The following is a 24,577-nucleotide window of genomic DNA, read 5'->3' as shown; positions in this document are numbered from 1 at the left end:
TGAGGCCTGGGGCTGCCGGTATAATAATCGAATCCAGTCGAGGAAACTGAAGGGAAAGCCCATTCTTTCTAGTAACGCCAGCAGGTAGTCCCATTCTAGCGAATCGAAAGCCTTTGTGGCATCGAGAAAAATAGCGGCCGCCTCGCAGTTGGGAGTTAGGTCCTGTATCACTGCATGAAGGGTACGCAAATTATGGGACGTCGCGCGATTCGGGACAAAGCCCGCCTGATCCTGCAACACCAACCTCTCCATCAACAGATTAAGGCGTGACGCCAGAACCTTAGCCGGAATTTTAACTTCCGAGTTTAATAGAGAGAGGGGTCGATATGAATTTCAAGATTCAGGCGGCTTGCCCGGTTTTAGCAGTGATTTTATTAGGGCAAAGTGAGCAAGGGACTCACGTCTGAGCATACGCTGCCACACTTATGGCGGCCAAAAGCGGTACAAAAGGAGGTGGTAATGGACAAAGCATCTGAATCAATCAAACACTAACACCCAGTCAAAAGATCTGCCAAGCCATGTCTTCCCTGGACCGTAAACAAGCTTCCGAGGACAAGTGTGGCAGGGTATGCTCAGACGTGAGTCCCTTGTTCACTTTGCCACTGGATTCAAGCAAGCCGGGCTGAAGACGGCTGGAATGCCAGAAACCGGTCCTCAGAAGCTTGTTTCCGGTCCAGGGAAGGCATGGCTTGGCAGTTCGGGCTGGACTGTTCCCATGAGGCACAGGGTCAGACTGATTTGCATATAGCCATGTCTGAACTGGGGTGGCAGAGTGGGCTAAAGAACGGTGATGGATCAAACCCAGATCTTTTGACTGGGTATGAGTGTTTGATTGGTTCAGATGCTCCGTCCATCACCAACCCCTTTTGTACTGATTATGAATATATGGTGCTGGGAGTTTGTCATTACGAACTCCACAGCACTATAATGGCTACACTGAAGACTGAGAAGTTTGGTATCAAACTTCTCAGCACAATTTAACCCACACTAATGCCAGTGTGGGATTTAATGTAAAATGCACGACAGAGGGCATCTTAGAGATGCCCCCTGAAACTCGACCTGACTGAGTGGCTGCCACCACCAGCCATGTTTCTGGACCCCTGGCTCGAGAGCTTGCTGCTCTCGGGGGCCTGAAACAATGCACATCCTGGGACGGGCAGGGTTCACAAAGGAGAAGCTTCTAAGGCATACCGCCTTTGTGAGCCTCTCCAGACCACTTGCTGTCCTCAGCAACTGGTCCCCACTAGTTCTACCCCCCACTTTGGGCGGTAAACCAGGAGGGAAAAAAAAGTGAGGAAGAGAGGTGTGCCCACCTCTGCCAACTCCACCCCTAAGGTGGGGGAGGCGAGGTGAAGCACAACCTCGAGTCCCCGCCATCTTGAGGATGGGGGTCCCTGCCAACCAAGGACAGGCACCTGCCCACTCCCACTGGGGAGTGGCAGAATAGGGGGTGTACCCACCCGAGTGAAGGGACCCATTGGTCCCTGCCCTTTACCCACCTTTAACACCCCTAAATTTAGTATTTAGGGGCAGCCTGAACCTTCATTCCTTAGACCCAGCAACAACAAGAAAAGAAGGATGAGAAGCAGTGCAGAGCTAACAAGAGGACGACGCCCACTGACTTGGCCCCAGCCCTACAGGCCTGTCTCCCCTCGAACCTGCTCCTGCGAAACACCGGCATGCCCAGCGGCTAGCAACCTCAAAAACCCTGGAGGACCTGCCTGCATTCACTTTCCAAGCTGTTTCTCCCATGAACGCCGGACGTGTTTAAACTTCTGCTTCTGGAGGGCCAGAAATCGTGAATCCAACACACACTGTCCCCGCTGAGCCAGGCCAGTGTTTGAGTGAACAAACACCACGAGGAGGTCCCCCCGACGATCCTGACCCGAGATCCGGCGACCCCTGACTTGCCTCCAGACGACGCCTGCAGCCTCAATCCAGAGGATCCCCCCCTTCCATGACTAGAGCGGGTAAGAAAATCCGACGTCCAAAGGCACCCCTGCACCCGACGCCCCACCGTCTTGTGTGCCCAACCCAGCAGTGCCTAACCATCCCTCTACATCCCAACTTACCCCTCCAAGTGGTGGTCACTCCTGGAAGATACTCGTCCCCGAGCTTGCAGTGTTTCTATGTCCCGGAGAATCTCCATTGAAATCAACAGGGCACCTGACCTCAAAACATCACCCTGCACCCGGCTGCCCTAGCGCCAATGAGGTTTCCCCTTTGGTGCTAACTTGGTCCCCAACTTGCCCTGAGCTTAACCCTAGGAGCTTGGCTCCCACAACCCTGTGACCTGCTTGCCAGCCGCCACCAGCTGGAGTCCCCCTATCGGATAACATTGGGCCTCAGCACTCTGCACCCGGCCGCCCGAGTGCTGCTGAGGGTGCAACAACAGTGCATCACTGACCCTGGAAGACCCCTGAGTGTAACCCCAGAACGCTAACTCAAAAGGCCGATTACTTACCTTGAAACCGATAACTCATCTTTCCTCATAGGATAACATTGACACTTTTTCTCCCAAAAAGTTTCCGAGTATCGACTTTTGAAAACTACAAATATTCCTTAAAAATCTGCAGATTAACCAAAACGCATTTTCTGAACTGTTTTCAGGAAATGTCCCAGTGCTGAATCCAGGATCCAGCAGTGAGTAAAAAAAAGTAATGATAACATAACTTACCTACTAAGTGAATTTTCTCCCATAGGATAACATTGGTGAGTCAATGTGAAAAAGAGTCAACTTTTGAAATACAATAATATTCTTTAAAAATCGTACTTTCAATCAAAACGCATTTACTCACCTGTTTTCAGGAAATGTCCCAGGGCTGAATGTAGGATCCAGTCCTGTGTTAGCAAAAGTAATCTGAAAAGTTATGAACTGCATTTTACTTGAAAAGCCCATTCAATTGAATGTACTATACCTGCAATGTGTTGCAAACTGCTTTCTTAAAACTGTAACCAAAACCAGTACAAGTTAGACTGCTATTTTGAAGTGTGTTCACACAAGTAAGTTGCTACTGAAAAATATTGTTATGCTTACCTTCACCAGGCTTGCTTGGTTCTAGAAATAAAACAGTATATCTTTTTATACAAAACAATTGGCCTAGAGTTCAGTTCTTGGGTGTGTGAGGCCATTTGCTGAAAGAGTGTGTACATCAAATGCTTTACACTGTCCTCTGATACTGCCTTACTGCTCGACCAAGCTACCATTTTAGAGAGTAAGGTTCTATCTAACGTTAGCCTCTGCCAAGCCTCTGGAGACCCTTGGACTCTATACACACAGTACCTCACTTTGGTGCAGAATATATAGAGCCAGTTTCTTACAATGATCCATTCCATTCCCGTCTGCATTGAGTAGCTCACATTCACCTGAGATTTCTGGCAGTTGTAGGTTTTGGAGAAAAAAAAAACATTTGTACCTGGATCTACCACTGAATAAGCACTGAAGAAGTCTGAAGAATGTTAAAACAAGTTTTCATTATGATTCCCAGTTTCACCCTAACCTTTTTAAAATTCTTTTACTTATTTTACTATTATTCTATTTGCTTGGTGGGAGTTTTCAACCTTTCCCACTTACTTGCCAATATTGTTGGTATACTAAGAAGACTAAATATTCAGACATATGGATGAAGATTATGTTAATGCCTTATTTCATATTCTCTGCAGATCTGACTGTAAAATTGTTGAGAGTTCTTATTTTGATCTCTAGGCCTTTCAGATTTTCTCTCCAGTGATTATTTTTAGCATGCCCTCCCTTTTCTTATGTATTGTATGCGAGTAGGATTCTTGGCGCAAGATTGATATGTGATGATATATGGTGGTAAGACCCCTCTCATTTCATAGTCATGTTGCTACAAACATTTAACCAGATAAATGTCAATCCTAGAGAAAGATTTGCACACAACTGAATAGTGAGTCCAGTCTGAAAAGTGTGCAAGCCTCTATATGTCAGTCCAGGGCCTCTTTTAAAAAGTGTATGGCAAATCTCTCCGTTTGGTCGCTAATGCCGGTCATCTCATTTCAATGACACATTTAAAAGTCATGTCGAACAATAAGGACAACCATTTACCTTTCACATTAGACTGCTCAACAGTGATCTTAACACTAGAAGATTTTGTCGGTTAGTATAACTAACTGAGCTAACTTTAGAGTTAGGGTGAGGCATGAGGGTTGCAGTAAGGTTAGTAATTGCGTTTAATTTAAGGCTTGATTAACAGTAACAATTAGGATTAGGTTAGTTGAGTAATATAATTAAATATAAAAGGTTGATTATATTTTCATTTAATTGTTGTTTATGTAGATATAGTGGGGTTGTGGTAGTTGTGACTTACATTTAAAACGTTCTGTTTTTTGATGTAGCAGCTAACAAATTATTGACATTGGTGTAATGAATCTTTAAATGGTAACACACGACCACAGGTCTTAATGTTTCATAAGATTGGTTTGATTTCTTTGGTTTAATGCTTACCTAAATTTTTGTATTTGTCTTGTTTAAAACATTAACTACTAGTGGAAGGTTTTGAAATGTTCTTTTGTAGAGAAGTTTTCTCCTTGTATAGCTCCCATCAGTAACCCATCCAGGTTTCTCTAATCAAGTAGTGGCAAGATCTTACACATATTCTTTAAGTAAAATGCATCACTATTCCTTAGGTCTAGGTCCTGACTTGCATCAGAAAATGGAAGTGTGAGTAATTAATAAAGGAAAAATGATCAAAAGATTGGGAATTCGCTTCCTAACGTATCCAGTTTTATTAGACCTTTTTTTGTTATTTCAGACACACTGGCGCAGTTGGAAGCAAAGAAAACATGAGTTGGAACATGAAATCGACCCACTTATTCTCCATAATGCTGCTGTTCTCATCCAGTCTCGATGGCGAGGGTTTGTGTTGAGGCAGAAATTCCTCCGCCAGAAGACGGCTGCCCCCATTATCCAGAACTGCTGGCGGAAATATGCGGCTCGCAGACAGAGGGCAGCAACATGCCTGCAGGCTATATGGAGAGGCTACCAGGCCAAAAATATGTATAGAACACAAAGAAAAAAGATCATCCAGTTACAATCAGCAGTTAGAGGGTATACAGCACGCTGCAGGTAATACGTCAATATCAAGTCAAAAGCTTACCTGTGCCATCCGTTAAGAAAAGCTAGTAAATGGTCTGTCAAATTTTTTACTTGAGCTTATATTTTGTAGTTTGTTCCAGACAAACTAACCTGTTGGCAGAGCTCTACTGAGACACACACTGCTATCTCTGTTGTAGCAGTGGTACCACTGTGTAGATTAACACAGATTGTAAGGTATTCTACAGAATCATAAAAGGTTTTTCACATTTGAAAAGAGTTTGTGGGATAATGATGTTGTATTTAGAATAGAATTCGCTGCTGGAACTTTCACATCTTCAAAATAACAATGCGTTTTCTCTGCACCACATTTGCTCCTCCATTTTATTTTGTTCGTCTGATGTGATTACCCAAACAAAATTGATATACTTAAAAAGCTGCACCTATAGCCTGTGCACTGAAGTAAGTACTAGTTCAGCTCTAATTACTATGAGCACTTTCGAATGGATTTTATTTACTTAGGAAGCCTATGTTATTGGATTGTTTAGAAGCAGGATTATATCCTTTATGAAAAGCTATAGAAAACTGAATAATTAGTCCCTGTATTCTAAGTTGACAATCAGCGGATGGGGGGAGAACTTATCTTAGTCGGACCATCTTGGTGTAGTAAAAATGTAAAGGCGTGGGCCATCTAGTGTTCCTCTTGATGTTGCATGTTAGATGTTATATCAATTATTCTTACCTTCACATAGTATTAAGCCACAAAATTGTGAATCAAGAACCAGAAATGTGTGGCATTAACGCTGCTGTAATTCATTTACATATTCAACTGAATGATTTGTTATTCCTGTGCCAACAAGTTTACAAATACAATTTTGGGATAGTGTAATGTAGTTTCTCTTTTTGGTTATCCTCTGTTTGCTGTTGCCTAGAAGTGTTTTATTTTGGCTTTGCAAATCCTTAAGAACCTGAAGAGGGGCACTTGATTATCCCTTCTCTGCAATAGCTGAGAAGGAAAAAAGGTGCATCTGTTTAACTCTATGTACATATGCCACTCTTTCATCCTTATTCATTGATTGGAAAGACTTATATGCCTATTCTATTTCAGGCTTCGTGCTCTGAAAGAACAATGGTTAAAAGAAAAGGAGTTGGAAGACACCCAGCAAATCACAGAAGAGGACAGAATTGGGATCGAGATGTCTGTCATGAGTAACAATCTTGACATTTTACAGTGTAAGCATAGCTTGTTGAGGGAGGGAAATGGACCTGTTTTGGATAATTTCCCTGAGTCCCACCTTGGGCATTTGGACGACAGGACTGAAGATTTAACATATCAGCAGAATGAGAGATGTACTGGTATTTTGGATCCTTGTATGTTGCAAGAGGTATCTGTGAGAGGGCGACGTAAGTCTCTGGAGGACCTTAATCAGAAAAAAGGGGTGCGGGCAAAGCGGGAGAGCCGTCGAATGAGAGAGCTGGAACAGGCCCAATTCAGCTTAGAACTTCTGAAGGGCCGTATAACTGGGGGTGGTCTGTCACCATCAGATGAGCGGCGGGCGTCCATTGAGCTCACAATTGAGGATCTGCCTTCTCCACTGGGAACATTAGACAGTGAAGGCTCTCAAGGGAGTCTGGATCTGTTGCATAACGCGGATAGTCAAAGTAAAATAGACGGAATGATTACCGATGACCAGACCGAGCAAGGCATGGCAGAAAACTCATTTGTCAGTAGTCCGACTCAACTCAACTCCATTGCAGTTTCACACTGGAATGTTTCTCCTATTAAACAAAGAACTCCTTCAGGGTGTGAATTACCAGAGAGTCCTTTTGAAAGTTATGTGATTGCCACCTACAAGCCTCATCCCCGGGAACCTCTTATATCTAGCAGTCTACCCACTTTTTATATTCCACCTCAGGACAGTCACAAAACAAACCGGGGGCTGTCTGAGAACCATTCACAAAGCCCACAATTGGCACAAAAGGAAAGTGCAGATGTTATACACAACAAAAGTAACCTTCAGCCAGAGGATCTGCGGACAACCAACTACAACATTTCTGTTGTGCCTACTGCCCACACATCTGCTGAGGGCGGTGTGATAAAGGCCTCTACAGACCCAGTGCTCGTCAAACTGCAACGGTTAAATGAAGAGAAGAAGGAACGACAGAAACAACTTCAGCAACATAATGAGCGGGAGCTAATGCAGAAGATAAGGCATGAGAAGGACATCCTAGAAAGGCAGCGAAAAGCCTTTGAACAGCAGGATCGTGATGAGTATGAGAGACTCCATTGCGAGACCTTATCCATATCCACTACCTCCCAAGTATCTAGAAAATCATCAGAGCGTCCATTGTCTTTGCTTGTGGACCTCAGTGCACCAACTGGGGTACCAGTTTCATCTCAGCCTGTGGCCATAAAAGGGCTCACAGTAGGACAAAGAGAAGATCTCTCCATTCACCCCGCATCAAAGGACCGGCCTGTCAGTATGTTCCTAAAGAGGAGCGACGGCATTACTGTGGTTGGGGAGGAAAGTAACCCGACTGAAAGATGGGGCCAAAAGCTGCAGGGTGGACCTGAAGAATTTACTAGCAAAGCAGAGCGCTTCCGGCAGCCATGGTTGACCAACAAGAGCATGGCTGGATCTGTTGGTGACAGGACCAGTGTTATATTTTTCACTCCCAAGGAGAACTATATCAACATCTCCAAGTAAGTGGGAGGTAACTTTATTTTATATGTGTGAACATTGACTGGTAAATTTTCTTTTATTTATCAAAATACTTTGTAATTTGACATGAAATCAGATCTACTTATGTTTGTATTCAAGGGTCCTCTATAATTTAATTCATGCAATGTTTTAAATACCCAGCTCTTTCAGTTATACAAAATTACCCACCACCCTTTTTGTCCCCTTTTAATTGTGCACTCATACTCTTCTTCACAGTAGGTTATTGCAACAAAAACAAGAAAATTAGTTCACCATACTGTTTTTATTTAAAGAGGTGTTCTGACATCAAAATAAAAGTAAACACGTTCCATTTTTTCCACGTGTGTCCTGCCCAGGAACATAATGGCGAAAAGCTATTAGATCCAATTACATTAGGTGAAACTTTCACCTTGATTGACTTTCCAGAATAAGAAGCAAGCTGCCCTCTTCTTGCATACCTTTTTTGGTGAGTAAGGTATGAGAAGAACTTTCCACTTATGTCTCCAGTTTGGTTTTAGCAGAAGTACTATCTTTCCGAATGGTGGCTTCCATACAATGTTTGATTTTATTTTCAGCCATTTTATGTCTTGTAGCATATACAGACAAATGGAAATGAAAATGTGATCAGTCACAAAGATAGCTGTGCAAAGGTACATCCCTACCCCTAGAAGACTATGGAATAGAAAACCTGCTCACTGATCAACGTACATTTATTAATTGTGTCCACACTTATCGTATCACTGATAAAGTGTTTGCTTATCAGATCCAAATGACGCAAGCTGCTTTTTGTTATTGACTCTGCTCACCTAAAGCGCAAGCTTTTTTCGCTGCTCGTTCTTATTTTTACCCCACATGAATAACTGCAACAGTTCTGTCTGTTAAAAAAATTACGGTTTTCCTTTGGTAATGTACCGAGTATCGGGCAGCTTGACTAGTATTGTTATAAGTGTCAATAAGATGAATGCAATGATGTATTTTATAATGGTTTTGTGACACAGGTCCTGAAAAAAACTAGTCTTTGCAATGGACTTATCTATTTTTAATGATCACGTCAATGCTTTGTCTTGAGCATCAAGATGGTGAGGACTACTTTATCCAATTGCAGTAACTTGTGGGCCTGGTCTTTGGTGGTAAGGGTTGTGCATTTGTTTTCCTTACTTGTGATTCCGAAGTATGCATCATTGTATTAGACAAAGCTTCCAAAAACGTTGATGTTCTTTTCGCTAGCCCTGTTTTTTAGCCATTCCACTCTTCCCGTTTGATGATAAATGATCAGCACTGCACAGACTTAGAAATTTGAGAATCAGGATGCTTTTGACCATCCAGCAATCTTGTTCTGTACGACCTCCCATTTCTGCCCAGAACTGGTAACTCTAATGGACAGTACCTCGTCTTAGTATTTCTATTGCAGTCATCTGTATTTCAATAGTGCTAGATGTTTGATGCAAGCTTTTCAAAGAATGTATCTGCATGTTCTTCATTTTGGCCAAGTCAACTACAACAGCACCTTTTTTGCTGATGTCTTTTGTACAGTTATTTGTTTGTTCATTCTTACAACAATATTGGGTTTTAATTCAGCACTAGGGAGACTGAAAATCATACCAAGGTTTGAGGTAATTATCCCAACTAAAACCTCTGTCCTGAATTCTTAAGTATTAGAACAGTAGCACTATAGATAAGTGTCCATTGAAACATCCCACGTCATTTGTTGGCATACAATGTTTTATAAGCTGGAAGACATCCTCCACTCCACCCACGTATTACTTCTTCCCTGATTTTTTTTTTGTCAAGTCTGTTTATTAGCATTTTTAGAGATATTACAGTACATTAGATATTTCAACAGTATCAACTCAGCAACCTGGGCATGTCAGATGAGCGTCCATGTACATTATATCATTTCATTTAAGGAACACAGTGCCACAGGTGCAGTAAGTCATAAGTAAAGGATAACTGCCCAATGCTGGCGAGAGCGTGGGGTGCCGGGAGAGCCACCCCTGAGTTGGTCCATGACTGTCCACACGCTAAGCTTAGTGCATTAGCAGAGTAGGGTGGATCCTGCCAACGTGTACTTGTGCACAAAAATGACTTTTATACAACAACTGTAAAGAAGCAAAAAGTAGAAAACCGCTGCAAAACCACATATACATATTAGCCCCTTTCACTTTTGCAATTTTGGGGTTTGCAGCAATTTTGGGGTTTGCAAAAAGATTGGGCGGAAAACCAGCAGAGGCCATACTGGCTATATACAGATCTAAAACTATAGCCATAGCTAGGTATGGAGCGGCGATATGGGGTTATAAAGATTCTGCCCAAATCCAGAGAAAGCAAAACAAATTCCTGCGTTCACTTTTAGGGCTACCCCATTCAACATCCCCTTTGCAGTACATATGGAACTGGGGTTGGGCTACCTTGGGGATTCCCTCAACATGGCACCACTCTTGTTTTGGATTAAAATATGGCTTAACCCTAACCTTACACTAAACCATAAGATCATTAAGGATTGTATGGGACGTGATAGAGCAAAGGATATTCAATGGCTGTCATACATAAAAACAATAGCAAAGCAACTAGGTCGGCCTGAATTATATAATAACCCCGAAAATCTATGTAAGGAAGATATTACATGGGTAAAGAAACATTTTGTGGGTAACAGAGTATTGTTAAGCCAACAGTAAGGGTACATAATTCCCTGATTACAACAATGTCTATACAAGCTTATTTGATTATTGTCACAAGACCATACTATTGGTGGCTTTTAACAAAATTCCGTTTCAATCAGGCACATTTTTTGCTGGGCAAATATGAGAAGTGGTGTAGACCAACGGAAAATGAACCTTGTAAATGTGATAGTTTCTCTGATCAAGATCTTACGCATTTTTTGTTTTTTTGCCGTTTCTTAGTGGAAGGTCGTAAAAAGTATATTGTACCACTGCTAAGGGATAAGGGGTTTACACAGGTAAAACCTGCACTGCTATTTCTACAGCTTATGGAGACCCCAGTAGTGATGTTTGGAGTTGCAAACTTTCTGATAGCTTCTATCCGTGTTAGACAGAATAGAGTAAGGGACACTGGTATCGCATAAAGTTTAATTGCCACAGTCTTCAACTTTACTATGTACATAATGAATTAATAACGCAATAATATTTGATATGAGATAATGTATATTTATGTAAAATTTTTCCATACAATCATTATATAGCCTGTTGTTTTTATATTCATGTATTGTATTGTTTTTATCAAACCTTTTTAACTATTATATATAAACTTGAACATTTCTATGTATAGGTATAGTATACTTTTATGATTTTAAATAATTGAATAAAGTGACTTTGACTGACTGACTAGTCCCTTTCATGCCTCCCCTCCTCCCCCCTCCATTGGCCCCCCGCGCACCCCAGCTCCAGCTAGCCCTGCACCTGAAACCTGCATGACTCCGAGAGTCGAAAACGGTATTTAACTGATTATTTAGACTGGAGAACAGCCCACGGTACACTCAGACCACCGAGGGCGCCGCTTAACTCTCTACAGCTCCCGCACCCCTGACCCCACCGGCAATTGCAAGGTGTTAAGCATGTGCTCCCAGCGCTCCGCCATTGTTTCTTTTCGTAGCCCCACCGTTTCCTCTCTACATATGGCCGGCCACTCCGCCCGGGCCCATGCCTGAAAGGAGTAGGTCCACGCCTGTACGCTTGGTGAGTCACGCGCCTTCCAGCGCCTCGTAAGGAGGCGTTTAGCCACCACCATCCCCAGATCTAAAAAGCGGGACGAAACCTTGTCTTTGGGCGGCCTCCTGAAATGGTGCAAAATGTATTCCGGGCAGTCAAAGGATATAATACAACTAGTGCATTCCCGGAGCAGCTCACCTAATACACTCCAGTAGGTGCCCAGCCTAGGGCAACTCCATAAAAGGTGGAGGAACCCTGCGCCCACCTCCCCTCATCAGGGGCAGGACGCGTCTATGCGGTGGAAGTATTTGTTGATTAGCTCAGGTGTGAGGTAGGCCCTATGAACAACATAAAGTTGTATCTGGTGGAAGCGCATATTTCTGGGAATGCGTACCGGACATTTAAGGATTCTCTCCCACTCCTTATCAGATAGTAACCTGTCCATGTCACGCTTCCATTTACCCCTGAGTGTGGCCAGACTAGACCCCATGTGGATCCTTAACGACCCAGCAAACCAGCAGACCAGATGTTTGCCCCTCCCCCTGATGTGTAGGTACTGCATAGTTAAATGCTGGTCAGGCTCCGTTGCCACGTCTCACCACCTGGCCGTCATCTTCGCCACAATGGAGCAATGTAGCAGGAACCCCCCAGGGGGAAGTCCGTCCTCAAAGACCAGCATCTCATATGCCACTAATGCACCGTCTCTAAAGAGGTTGCCCAGCTTCTGGATATCCGCCTCTCTCCATTGCTCTAGCATGGGACGTGTAAGGACCCCCTTACCTCCCGGAAAACCCTCCGGAGGCACCGCAGGCATGTACGGGAGCACCCTTCAAGTGAGGAAAAGGGCTCTGCCAAAGCACTTAAACGCAACTGCCAGCAGCAGCTGAGTGGGTCTCGCAGGCACCGCCAGAGGGTGGACGACCTTGGTGACACGCTCCAGTGAGTACGGTGGCTCAACTGTAGCAGTATCATCTCTACTTTATCCGCCAACCAGCGGGCAATCCATTGGAGTTGCGCGGCCAGGTAGTAATGTTCGGAACGGGGGGCGGCCAGCCCTCCACTGTCTGTTGGCAGGAATAGTTTCCTTAGCGCCAATCAGTGTAGAGACGTACCCCAGATAAAGTCCTGCAGGACCGCATTAAGCGACGAAAAAAAAGAGGACGGAATAAAGAGAGGCAGATTAACAAAATAATACAGGAGTCGGGGGAGCATGACCATTTTGGCAAGAGCCACTCTACCCGTAGTGGTCAGCGGGAGGGAGGACCAAAAACGTATCTGGGATCGAAGCGCTGTCACCGCCCGTCCCAGGTTGCCATCGAAGAGATCAGCCCGTTGCCGGTAGATCTGAATCCCTAGATACCTGAAGGTGTCGGCCTTCCATTGGACTCTCGTGCCTTCGAGACAGTACCCCAGGTCTTCTATGCCAGTGCTAAATGCATAGAGGCAGGACTTGCCCGCGTTCACCCGGACCCCTGAGACAACTGCGAACTGGTTCAGCAAGTGAGCTAGTCGCTCCGGTATACGTGTCACGTCCCTCACGAACACCTGCAGATCATCGGCCTAAAGCGATACCTGGTGGATCGCATCTCCCAGGGGAATTCCGTCTCCCAGCGTCTGCCGCAGTGCCACTGCGAAGGGTTCCACAGTCAACGCGAACAGCAGCGGGGACAGGGGGCATCCCTGCCGGGTGCCCCGGCCCACTGCTTCAGAGATAAAGGGGCCCAGCTGCACCCGAACTACAGGATTTGTGTAGAGGAGCTAAACCATCTGCAGGAAGCTCGTGTCGAGGTCGTAACGCGATAGCACCGCAGACAGGTACTCCCACTCCAGGTAATAAAAGGCCTTTTTCAGGTCTATTATCAGGCATCCCACCCTGGGCCATTCCCTTGTCGCTTCAGCCGCCACCCTAAAGAACCTCCTAAGATTCAGGGACGTGGATCTCGCTGGCACGAACCCATTTTGATCAGAATGCATTAGGTGAGGGAACACCGGCGCAAGCCGCCCTGCAAGAGTTTTTGCGAAAACTTTATAATCCACATTAAGCATTGGCAGCGGCTTATACGAACCCAAAGCAGTGGGGTCTCTGTCCGGCTTGGGAAATGAGACCAGAAACGCTTACCGCATGGATGGGGGAAACAGGCTGTCACTTATAGCTGTGTTATACAGCTGGAGGAGCAGGGGGGTGAGAATGTCTCTGTTCGCCTTATAGTATTCGGCGGGTAGGCCATCCGGCCCGGGAGTTTTCCCAGTCGCCATATCCCGGATCGCGTTGCCCACCTCCTCCAGAGTGAGGGGGGCATTAAGCGCATCTCTGTGTTCCTCAGATGCCACAGGCAAAGTAACAGTATCCAGGAACGTTTCTAACGCATGCCTAGGGCCAGTGCCGCAAGCTTTGTATAGCTGCTTATAGTGGTCGGTCAGAACACAATGGATTTCTCGTTGTGTGTACACCATCTCCCCCTCTGCTTTGCACAAAGCTCCTATCGGGACTCCGCGCTCTTCTCTCTGCACCAACCAGGCAAGTAGCCGGCCGGCTCTGTCCGCCCTGGCATGCGTCCTAGCTGTGTGTGCCGCATAATTGTGACAGCGCAGCTGCTCCATCAGGGCTGCATGCCTAGTGCACAGGTCGTTCAGTGTGCGCGAGTGCTCACCCTCCCTCTCATACTGTTGGAGCTCTGTCTCCCAGCGCGTCAGGGAGGCGGACAACGTTTCGCGTATATTCCATGTGGCCCCAATGCAGTGCCCGCGAATAGCTACTTTATGTGCATCCCACTCCACCAAAAGCGCTGCTCGCCGTCCCTTCATTGGCCTCAAAGTAAGCTAAGATGGCCGAGCCCAGCGATGAGCGGAACTCTGCATCCTGGAGTGCGGCAGGCTGCAGCCGCCACATAGGTACAGGTGGGCGGTCCGTCTCCCAACTAATCTGGAACCATAGGGGGTTGTGATCAGAATGCGTTCTCCCTAGGTATTCTGATTTGGCAAGGAGCGGGAGCAGTGACCGAGCGCCGATTATCCGATCTAACCGGACATGCAGATTATGGACGGAAGAATAGTAGGAGTATACTCTATCTATGGGATGCTGCATGTGCCAGAAGTCATGTACCTCCCAGTGCGAAAGCCAATCCCTAAACACTTGCGCATTAGATGCCACTGCCGTAGCTCGGAGGGGAGGGATGGATCGGTCCAGGTGCACATCTAGCACCATGTTAAAGTCCCCTGCAATCAACCAAGGGAGACCGGCGTATGGGTGAAGGATTTAATTCAAGCTCTCTAGGTAGGAGGGCTGATCTGTGTTCAGGGCATAAAGGGATTCTAACAGTATTTCCTGGCCATTCAACCGCCCCCGCACTAGGGAGTAACTTCCCTCATGGTCCACCAGTACGTCCTTGCAGACAAAGGGGACACCCGCCCTCACCCATATCAGTGTGCCACGCGCATGTGCAGAGAAGGTCGTGCCAAATATCTGCCCCCTCCAGCGCCTGCGGAGTTTATCAAGCTCAATCTGTGTCATATGCGTCTCCTGGAAGAGAGCAATCCCCACCCCATGTCGCTGCAGGTAGGAAAAGACCGAGTAGCGGCATGACGGGGTGTGCATACCGTGGATGTTCCAGGTCAGTATGTTAGTGTGTGTCATGTGTCTGGACGCTTCGCACCCGCACAGGGCCAGGGTAACACCTCATAGGGGGACCTACGAACACCAGCAGAGAGAGGAATGTCAGTGTGCCGCAACTGAAACATGAGCACAATCACAAACAGTGTAACAAAAAGGGCGAGTCTCCAAGAGGGCATACGTCCAAACCTCAACAAGATCCACCACACAAGAATGTGTTAGTGCAGCGCAATGGCTGTCTTGGTGAGTGTGCTGCCAACAACCGCACTTCGCTATGCCCCTAACCCAGACCACACGGATGTTCAAGAGGTGTTTGGGGAATCTAGGGCCTGTAAACGCACCGGGCCGGTGCAGTACGCCAGCAGGAGAGCCCGCGAGTGCAGTGAACACTCAGTACCCTCCAGCCCGAGCCTGCCAAGACACCCACATTCAATTAGCCATGCAGCTTTCCGTAGCAGCGCAATCATGCTTGGATAAAAGAAACATAGCACAACAGTGCGCACAGCTATATTATTAGAGCAATATCACAAGTAATTGCAAAGTCATAGACAGGGACCTCTGCATGTCCGCCACAGGTCACATCACATAAGGAGGTCAGCTGTTTGGGGTGTTACCACTGGCATACTCATATCTTCGGAAAGTACTGTAGATGGGGATGACGAGCCACTCATGTCCGGTTGGCTGTGTGGCTGGAAGGCCACTCGGGCAACACCATGCACCTCTCTCAGGGTCGCAACCGCTTCAAGTGCTTCCTGCCTTTCAAGTCGCATTTACTGCGGGCTGGGTGCAGCTGGACGGGGGCCTGAGCCACGGCGGGCCCCCTTTTTCTGCGCCTTCTTGATCTCTGCACCTGCCACTCACCCTCCTCCGGGCCCGTAGGTCGTGCACCCTTCCACTGTCCCGTCTCCTCTAGCCAGTCCCAGACATCTGACGGTGCATCGAAGAAGCGGGCACCCTCCTTGGTGATCACGCGGAGGCAAGAGGGGAACAGCAAAGAGTACGGCAGTCCTAGTTCCCTCAGCTGCTTTTTCACCGCCAGGTACGTGCTCCTCCTTCTCTGTACTTCTGCCGTGTAGTCTGGAAAGAACATCACACGGCTGTTCCCCACTGTCAGATCATCCAGCTTTCTGGTTTCGTGTAATACCACATCCCGGTCACAGTAGTTAAGCAGCTTGAAGAGATACGGGTGAGGCCGGGCTCCGGGCCGTGGCTTCTGCGCTGGCACCCTGTGCGCTCTTTCTACCACAAAGTGCGGGGACAACATCCCCAAGGGTAGGAGTTCCTGCAGCCAATTTTCGGTATACCGCTCCGGGTCTTTCCCTTCTTCGCCCTCCAGGAGCCCGACCACCCGAACATTGTTGCGCCGGGAGCGTCCTTCCCATTCCTCAAAGCGATCCTCCAGCACGTGGACCCTTTCTATGATATCTTGAAGCGTCGAAGCATAATTCTGAACCACAGGTTAAAACTCCTGAAGCGACTGACTCTGCACAGCAACGGACTACGACAGCTTGCGGTGGTCAGCATGAAGAAAAGTAAAGTTAGATGTGGCCTTATCAATCCGGGCCTCCAGGGATACCTTAGTTTGCTCCGGTGTGGTGCCTATGCGCTCCACCGCTGCCAGCACGGAGTCCATCTTGGCCGCAAGGGCCGCGGCTGGTCCCATGTTGTCACTCTGTTGTCAGTACGAGGAGCTCGGCCCGTCAGCCACCTGCTGCTTCTGCAGGGACTTATCCCTGAGCCTGCCCATCACCAGCTGCTGCGCAGAAGGCATCCACACCTGCCGACAGCCACCAGTCGCCCAGCACCAGGCCCCCACCCGAGTCCTAGAGGAGAAGTCGCCTCACCAGTCCAGTGTCACCAGCAGCAACAAGAGGAACTGCCTAACCATGCTGGGCGCCAGCACCGTCGGGCCGCTGCACCTAACAGCCGATGTCGACCCTGGGGGTGCCTCTGACGATTGTCCGACTTTCACCACGCCGTTCGGCAGGGGTGCACCCTCACTTTCTCTAAGGGCCTCTTTTCCGATGCCCCCTCCTCAGCAAACTGCACCAGCTTCACCCCGATGTCCCCAGGCAGTAGGGGCCGCAGTGTCGCAAAGGGTGGATCCGACTCGCCCAACTCAGTCCCAGACACCTGGTGCCTTCCCTGTGCGTGGCGCTGATCATGCACCACAGGTGGGCCGCTCAAGGGACAGTAGCAGCTAGGATGGCGCCACCACCAAAATGGCGGCCAGGCCTCAGTATGCCAGGTCGTAGGTACGCAACCCGTTCCAAACGGTCGCGACCCAGGGATGCTAAGTGTGACTGCTCTGCCCGGCCACAAACGCCACCAGCGGCGGACTGTCTCTGCTATAGCCTTAGCCTACACAGCGCAGTGTCCCTCAGGATATCGCTGAGCCACGGTCAGGCCCAGGGGCGGACCCCTCGAACTGCCGCAGTCACCTGGACGTTCTCGCTCCGCAGTCTCCACCAAGGCAGCCCCCAGTTCCAGCCTTGCACAGACGTGAGGCAGGCCAGGCTTTGGGTCCCAGGCTCGGGTCTACCCCCGCTCTGTCAGTTCAAGAGCAGTGCGGCCTACAATCCACTGCACTGCCCAGCGCTGCGCACACTGCAGGTTTCAGTCCCTTAGTTCCCGGCCTACAATCGAGGGCCTCCGGGCTACGCAGCCACTGCTCCAACGCTCCAGGGCTACACCCTCCACTATGCGATAGCACCTCCGTGGGGCTCCCCCTGTCCTCCCCAGGTCCCGCTCCTCACCGTGTGTGGTTGTGTCCTGCAGCCACTCCCGCAGGACCAGCTGAGTTTTTCAACCTCCGCACGTCAGCCGCGCCATGGCCGGTGGGTCCGCGGGTCTTCACTGGGAGGCGCCAGGTCCCAGGAGCCGCCGTGCCCCTGCCCGCGCCGCCTCACCCTCCAGCCTTCCGCTTCTCTGGTTGTCTCGGCCGATTGCCCTTCCGCTCACGCCTCCCAGCAGCGCCGGGTCCTCAGCGGGGTTCGCAGGGTGTCTGGGCCCAGAACAACGCCCGACTCCCCACAGCAGTGCTCAGTCACTTCAACGGCTTACAGGCCCCAGGACACGTTTCGCGCCCTCCGTCGCGGGTCTCACTGACTCTGCCCGCCTTCAGTCTCCGTCGCCGCAGCCCCAAGCCGAGATTCGCTAGGCTCCACGGGCTCCCCACTGCGCCCCCACACCAGTTCCTTACATCACGGGTACGGAAAACACCTCTGTAGTGTAAATTTCAGGATAATTAGGGGTGTAAGGACGGAGCTCTACTCTGTCACGTCCACCATGTTGGCTGGCTGGCCACGCCCCACGTATTACTTCTCCCCTGATATTCTAATGCCATGCGCCCACTGCTCAGGTTTCAGCAGTTGTGACATGACCTCTCATGAGTAATGTTCTTTCCTCCTATATTCATCATGGTAATCAAAATTGAAAGGGACTGAGCCGGTTGCTACATGGAAGTTTGACCTTTGACTTTTCATGCTTGGTCACTGCTGCATCCAATGCTGCAGTTTCCAAATCAGATGCGTTGCCCTAACTGTTGCCTGAAGTAGAGGTGAAGCTTTCACAAGGCTCATTGTCTTGTGCCCTGAACTGCACCTTCTACTTCCAGGTAACATCAAAGATATGTGTTCCTTCCTGTGGAACACTAAGCTTGAGAAAAGGTACCAGGCAGGGTACTGTAGGCCAGGCAGGGGAAGTGGGAAATGTTATTCTTGTAGTATTATCAGTCACTTGTCTCTTGTCTCTTGTCACTTGTCTCTTTGTATTCCTTATGTTTTTTATTGTGCAAGCTTTAGCCAGTAAGTAGATTCAAGATATGTCTTGCAGTTCACCTATACTAAAGGAACAACGAAATCAAGAGAAAGCTCTCATTATTCAGAGATCAACACTACAGTTCATAGCTTCACACCGAATCATTTACATATTTCACAGTGCACAGTCGATGGGACATAACAATGTTTGAACAGTACGAACAAGGAAAGAGGAAGCTGCTCCATTGTTTATCTGTAGTTCGGTTTATATTTGATTTTTTTGAGGTTTTATATTCTGCTGGTCAGGACCCAGAGGTTCCAGTTGTGCTAAACTGCTGGCATTGAGCAGTGGCAGCTGAGCATTGAGTGAGCCTTCAAAGACAGATTTGAAGTCAACATACCGTTATTGAAACTATTAAACGGTAAGGGTATGAAGATATGACATCACTCAAAAGGGGCCAGTTTTTCGAAGCATTCACTTTCACTTTCTTCTTAACCATTAGAATTCTTTTAAATTGGATTGTAAATATATCATGTAATAGTGTATTTATATCTTATAAATCTTATTGCAATGGTTTTATGTAACATTGCAATTGTCTAAATAAACTTGACATTGAGAATACAAGAATTTCTTGGAGTCATATCAGTTATCTGCCAGAGGAATATTTTATGATAGTAAAGATAAAACAACACTCACCCGTTGGACATACAGTAAAAGATAATGGAACCAAAATATATTTCTGAAGGCCTAATATTGACACTCAAGAATGGGATATTTACATGGGATTTATTGAATTGGTCTGAGGGATACTTGTACATTTTTGTTTGTGTGATTGAGTTTATGTTCCAGATGGGGTTCCACCCATTCTGCCACTGTAGTATAACTGGTAGCCCAATCTGTTAATTTGAAGACTGGCGCCTTATCCAGGAAGTGCCACATTTTTCCTGTACTATCGCTATATTACCTGTAATTTGTTGGGCTTAACATAGACTTTAAGTCTGAAGAGAAATACCCGAGGTGACTAGTAAAGTTTAAAATTGAACATTTAGTTTACTTCAGAAAATATAGCCTTTGAAAATGAGCTGATGAGAGCAGTGATGTGGCCAATCAAAATAATCCTAAGTATTTGACAATGAATAGTAACCACATTCAGTTGGGCTGCAGATGTCCATATTATTGTATTACATCAATAAGAATGTGCAGTAGATATGTATTACCTCTCCCCTTTGTTTCTGTTTGTTGACAGTTTAAACATGTCATCTACCAAGCAAGCAAGTCAACAGCTCGGTCCTGGAGATGGCCCTGCCAAGAAACCAGAAAAGAGTTTATTGTCCAGCGCAGGCGAGGTGAGTAACAACATTGTGGAAACCAGAATGTTTTCAAGATAGTCTCAAAGAGAGTGCCAAAATGCATTGCAGTTGACAGTGACCTAGCTAATTGTAATTGCATGGACAATAGTGTTTCTAGTGAGCAGCAGTAGTATAGGCTAGTTTGCAAGATAATAAATAGAATGTTGGTTCAAATGATTTGGATCAGTGTACCAGGGTTCCATATTTGTCGATAATACATAATAATCCATGAAAAACTTTCACTTGGGGCACACAATAGCTTCGGTGTGCCCTGATAGATAATGATGTTGGTGAGGCACTAGAGTGATCTTGTGCTCTGGATCCCAAAATGCGACACCTTCTTATGGATGTAATCTATAATTCAAATAATGTACCATCATGCTACTGAGATGGCCTTGGTGCTGCAAAAAGGACCTCTCCTGTACTATGGTAATGATTTATATGTCAAGTAAGATGCTCAGCTCTATCGTCCATGAGCAGAAAGATAGTACAGTTTCACTGTACTTTATAATTTGGTATTGTACTAGGTATTGTGATGGTTCTCTATATTACACGTTATAGTTGCTCAGTGCACCCTCCTTAGTCCATATTCTGGTGGCTTTGAGACTGTAATCAGAATTCCTAATTTGTGTAAATTAATCGATAGTTCTTAGTTTGTATTGTTGCCAGAAGTGGTGGTATGACATGTTAATCTGGAAATCCTAGCTGTAAATAAAATCTGCGTTAGTGTTGAGATATATTGTTTCCTTGGTCATAAAACAGGTAACACAAGCTTCTCGGTTGTGTCTCTAAACACTCACAAGAATGAAATGTACTAATCAACCCATTTAGCTCATTTTACTCTTTGATTATTCTTTTAGTTATCTTTGTATAATTTGCCTACAATTGAATACCTGCTGTGTATTTCTGACAGGCATTTTTCATTATATTTTGTTTTCATTCAAAGTTTTATTTATTTATTTTTTTATTATTATTTGGTCAATCAGGTGTCCCTTGCGGCCCATAAAAAGAAGGCCCGCATGGCGAGGACTCGTTCGGATTTCTTGACTAGAGGCACCTTTGCTGCTGGGGAGGGAGACTCAGAGGAGGACGATTCTGATGAGCATCCTGAGTCCCCGATCTCTCCCGAGCAGCCTCATCCCCTGCAGCTGGGGTCAGCAGCCTATCACAGTGACTCTGAGATGGTAATAACAAGTCACCAGCACACTATCAAGAACTACATGTGGAACCATGCAGCTGTTGCTAGAAAATGCAGTGCTGCTTTTAAGAGGCAGCCTATAAGTGTGAATTCTGCTTCATGCCAAGGGTTATGGACCTTGCCCTTCTATTTCTAAGCGGATCTGATTAAACTGGGATATGTTAGACTCTGGTGATGAGAATACAATCCCATTCTATAAATGCACTCAGTGGGTGTAGGATCTCATTTTGTCCTAGCTAGCACAGGCTTTGAAACTTCACTTCCATAATCCGTGTGGCGGTGTTCACTTTTTCTTAACTATAATTAGAAATCTTAAAGGATCCTTTAGAAAGATGGTAAAGTGCCTTAAAAGGTTACCTAGAAAGGACAATGGTACACCATTCTTATTTACTTTTCTAAGAGGGGCTGTCAGATCTCCTTTTACTGTACTTAAGCGTCTATAGGATACATTTTTGCTTACAACAAATCAGTGTACAGTTCCACTTTGCTGTAACTAGATGTAGTGAAAGTATTTGATTCTTCTTTACCTTAAGGTGCTATCTGTTCTTATCCTGCTATCCATAGAACATTTTAGAATGCTGCTCCACAAAAGAGATCCAATTTTGATCAGCCAATTTTGGAGGCACGTAATAATGGAATCTGTAGAAAGCTTTACAAGATGTATAAAATTATTGTAAATAATACTCATGGAATTAAATATACATAAATATACATATTATAATTTCATCAGTCTCATAAACATAGACTGCTAATTAAAACTTTATGGTAACACCTTTGTGAAAAGTAGAAATGTGAGCTAGAGCAGCCAAAACGTGTTTTACAGCTCCACAAAGACAAATAGAACAATATTGTAAAACACGTGTAATTTTTTTTTTACATATTTGGGATGTTTTAAGATATGTAGATCAGATATGTGATAGTTTGAACATCTTTTGGTGCATGGAAATAAAATAATGTAAAGACACTATCAATTAAACTTGATTTATACAAACACATTTAGTTATCGTGCAAATAAAGAAGGGAGATCAAATTCCTACATGTACTTCATATAAAGTGCAGAATTCCTATAAAGAACCATGTTCACTAAATGCATAAGCGATTTAATGTTGCATAAGGTAATAAAAGAATGGTCATGAAATGGACAACCAGACAAATAGAATGGTAAGATGGAAAAAACAAATGCAAAAAGGGGAGAGCAGGGAGGAAATAATTTGATTCTGAAAACTAGCAAATTGAAATTCAGTTATGTGGCCAGAGTAATATAATCTCTTGTACTGAAGAATATAATTCTCGTACCAAAAGGTAATTTAAAGCTGTTGCAGCAAGCCTCAAGTTCATCGCTCTATCAATAAATTCTTAATGAACTCTTCCTATGGAATTATTCAATTTTAACCTAAAATGTAACCAAAGAAAGTAACAAATATTATGCATCCCAGAATATGCTACAATAACTACCTATCCTGATGCCACAACTTGAAGAAAGAAGCAGATAAATGTGGCCAATGGCACACCTTCAGTTTAATATATTTATTCATTTATTTTTTCTGCGTCCCGAAAGGGATGCCCACCGCCTTGCACCAGAAGGAAGGGCGTCTGGTCATTGGCATAGTCAGCACTTTCCGCAATCACATTCTGCAGCCTCCTTACACAGCGTGTCAAGGAATGCTGATACCAAAAGGATGTTGATCAATAAAGATTTATTGTATAGTGCTCTTGGGCTACTGCTGATGTCTTTCGCATACCCTGCAGCTTTACTCAGAGGTGTCATGTTTACATCATTATAAAGTTCACACAAACTACGTCATCAGAGATAAAGTAGACCGACTACATTATGTGTTGTCGTTGCCGATAGTACATACTTTTCTTTGCTCTGAAAGTAGAAGGCTTAAAACCATGGATAACGTTACACAGATTAAACAAAGACAATATTGCACAAACAGATATCATTAAATTGTAATAAAAACTAAATTAAAACATATTTCATATCACAGTTATATGCTTGTGCCTGTTTTACCAAATGTGCAAAAATACTTAAATTTGCCTTTGAAATTTTATGCAGCCAATTTGGCCCAAGTGGGTAAGGCTTTTACATAGTAGTGTCACAAAAGCACAGTCAGATTGCAAAAGCAGTGTTATTTCTCTAATGTCAGTGTAGCACATTTCCACATGGTAAAACTATAAAATTAAAAGGCATTTTCAATTGCACATACTGCCACATTAAGCATTTTTGTAATAGTGCAAACATATTCAGCATTGCCCTTCCAATTGCATATCTGGAATTGAGTCCAAGTGGACATAACTTAATATTACTGTCTTCAAAATTACATTACTTATTAAGGCTACTCTTATTATCTTTCTAATTCTTCCGATTGCCATGTCCCCACTAAAGTGATCAGCGCAAACCTAATAGCTGTTGTGCTTGTATAAATACAATTAAAACCTTTTAAATGCCTCTCTACAGTTAAAAGAAATCTCCCTGTTACCGTCACTGTTAGTTTTTGGCACAGAATGAACCACTGAACCACAAAATAGTCTAGTCCTCTCACGTCACTATGATGTCTTTCCTCAAAATGATGAGCTGTTGGGTATGTTCTATTTTTGCTTTTAATCGCTCCTATATGTTGTAGGATTTTTGATGCACAGGCAGCGTAGTGCTTCTTGCATATGTAGGTTTACATGGGCAATACAGAATATATATATCATGTGATCGGTTTGCCAGTAAAAAAACTTCATATTCATATTCCTTTAGATTAACACCATACTGACAGCTTTGCACTTACTGCACTTTTTGAAGCATTTTATGTTGCCTATCAAGATCTTCCTTTGTTGTTGCTTACACTCAGGACTGATTTTTGTTGGAGCATCTCATAGACTTTGCCCTCCTGAATGTTAGACTTGGTATTCTAGGGGCTTCCTTACTAATTAATGGATCGTTTTTTATAAAGTGCCTGTACTGTTGAACTATATTACTGGTAGCTCCTTCCTGTTTGTTGAAAGTAGTGATTAATCTAAATTGAGTAGATATCTGGGGCTTCTTATTCTTACTCTCAAAGACCAGTTGTTCCCTTGATTTGGCCTTTGCTTTCCTTTTGGCTTATTCAATGTTAGAATGTGGGTACCCCCTTTTCCTGTGCATCAGCGGTAGCACAAGAGCGCTTTTATTGAGTAAATTCCTTTTGGTGTCCGCTTTCCTTGACACGGTCTGTGCAAGGAGGCACCAGAATATATATATCTATAGAGA

The 24,577-nt window shown here is 45.3% G+C and overlaps 1 protein-coding gene across 5 annotated transcripts in view; it reads left to right on the top strand.

Moving 5' to 3' along the window:
- The window catches only part of MYO9A (myosin IXA), a 1,208,318-nt gene that overhangs the window by 864,063 nt on the left and 319,678 nt on the right, over window positions 1-24,577 (top strand). For all 5 annotated transcript variants that reach the window (XM_086959231.1, XM_086959230.1, XM_086959229.1 and 2 more), the window contains 4 exons: window positions 4,773-5,086; window positions 6,162-7,757; window positions 20,036-20,135; window positions 21,125-21,322. In XM_086959231.1, the coding sequence (XP_086815357.1) occupies window positions 4,773-5,086; window positions 6,162-7,757; window positions 20,036-20,135; window positions 21,125-21,322 (2,208 nt within the window). The remainder of the gene's footprint in view (window positions 1-4,772; window positions 5,087-6,161; window positions 7,758-20,035; window positions 20,136-21,124; window positions 21,323-24,577) is intronic.

The sequence above is a fragment of the Lissotriton vulgaris genome, chromosome 2_2, assembly GCF_964263255.1.
Source record: "Lissotriton vulgaris chromosome 2_2, aLisVul1.2, whole genome shotgun sequence".
NCBI classification, from domain to species: Eukaryota; Metazoa; Chordata; class Amphibia; order Caudata; family Salamandridae; genus Lissotriton; species Lissotriton vulgaris.
Note: the sequence above shows the minus strand (reverse complement) of the source record. Positions and strands in the feature narration are given on the sequence as shown.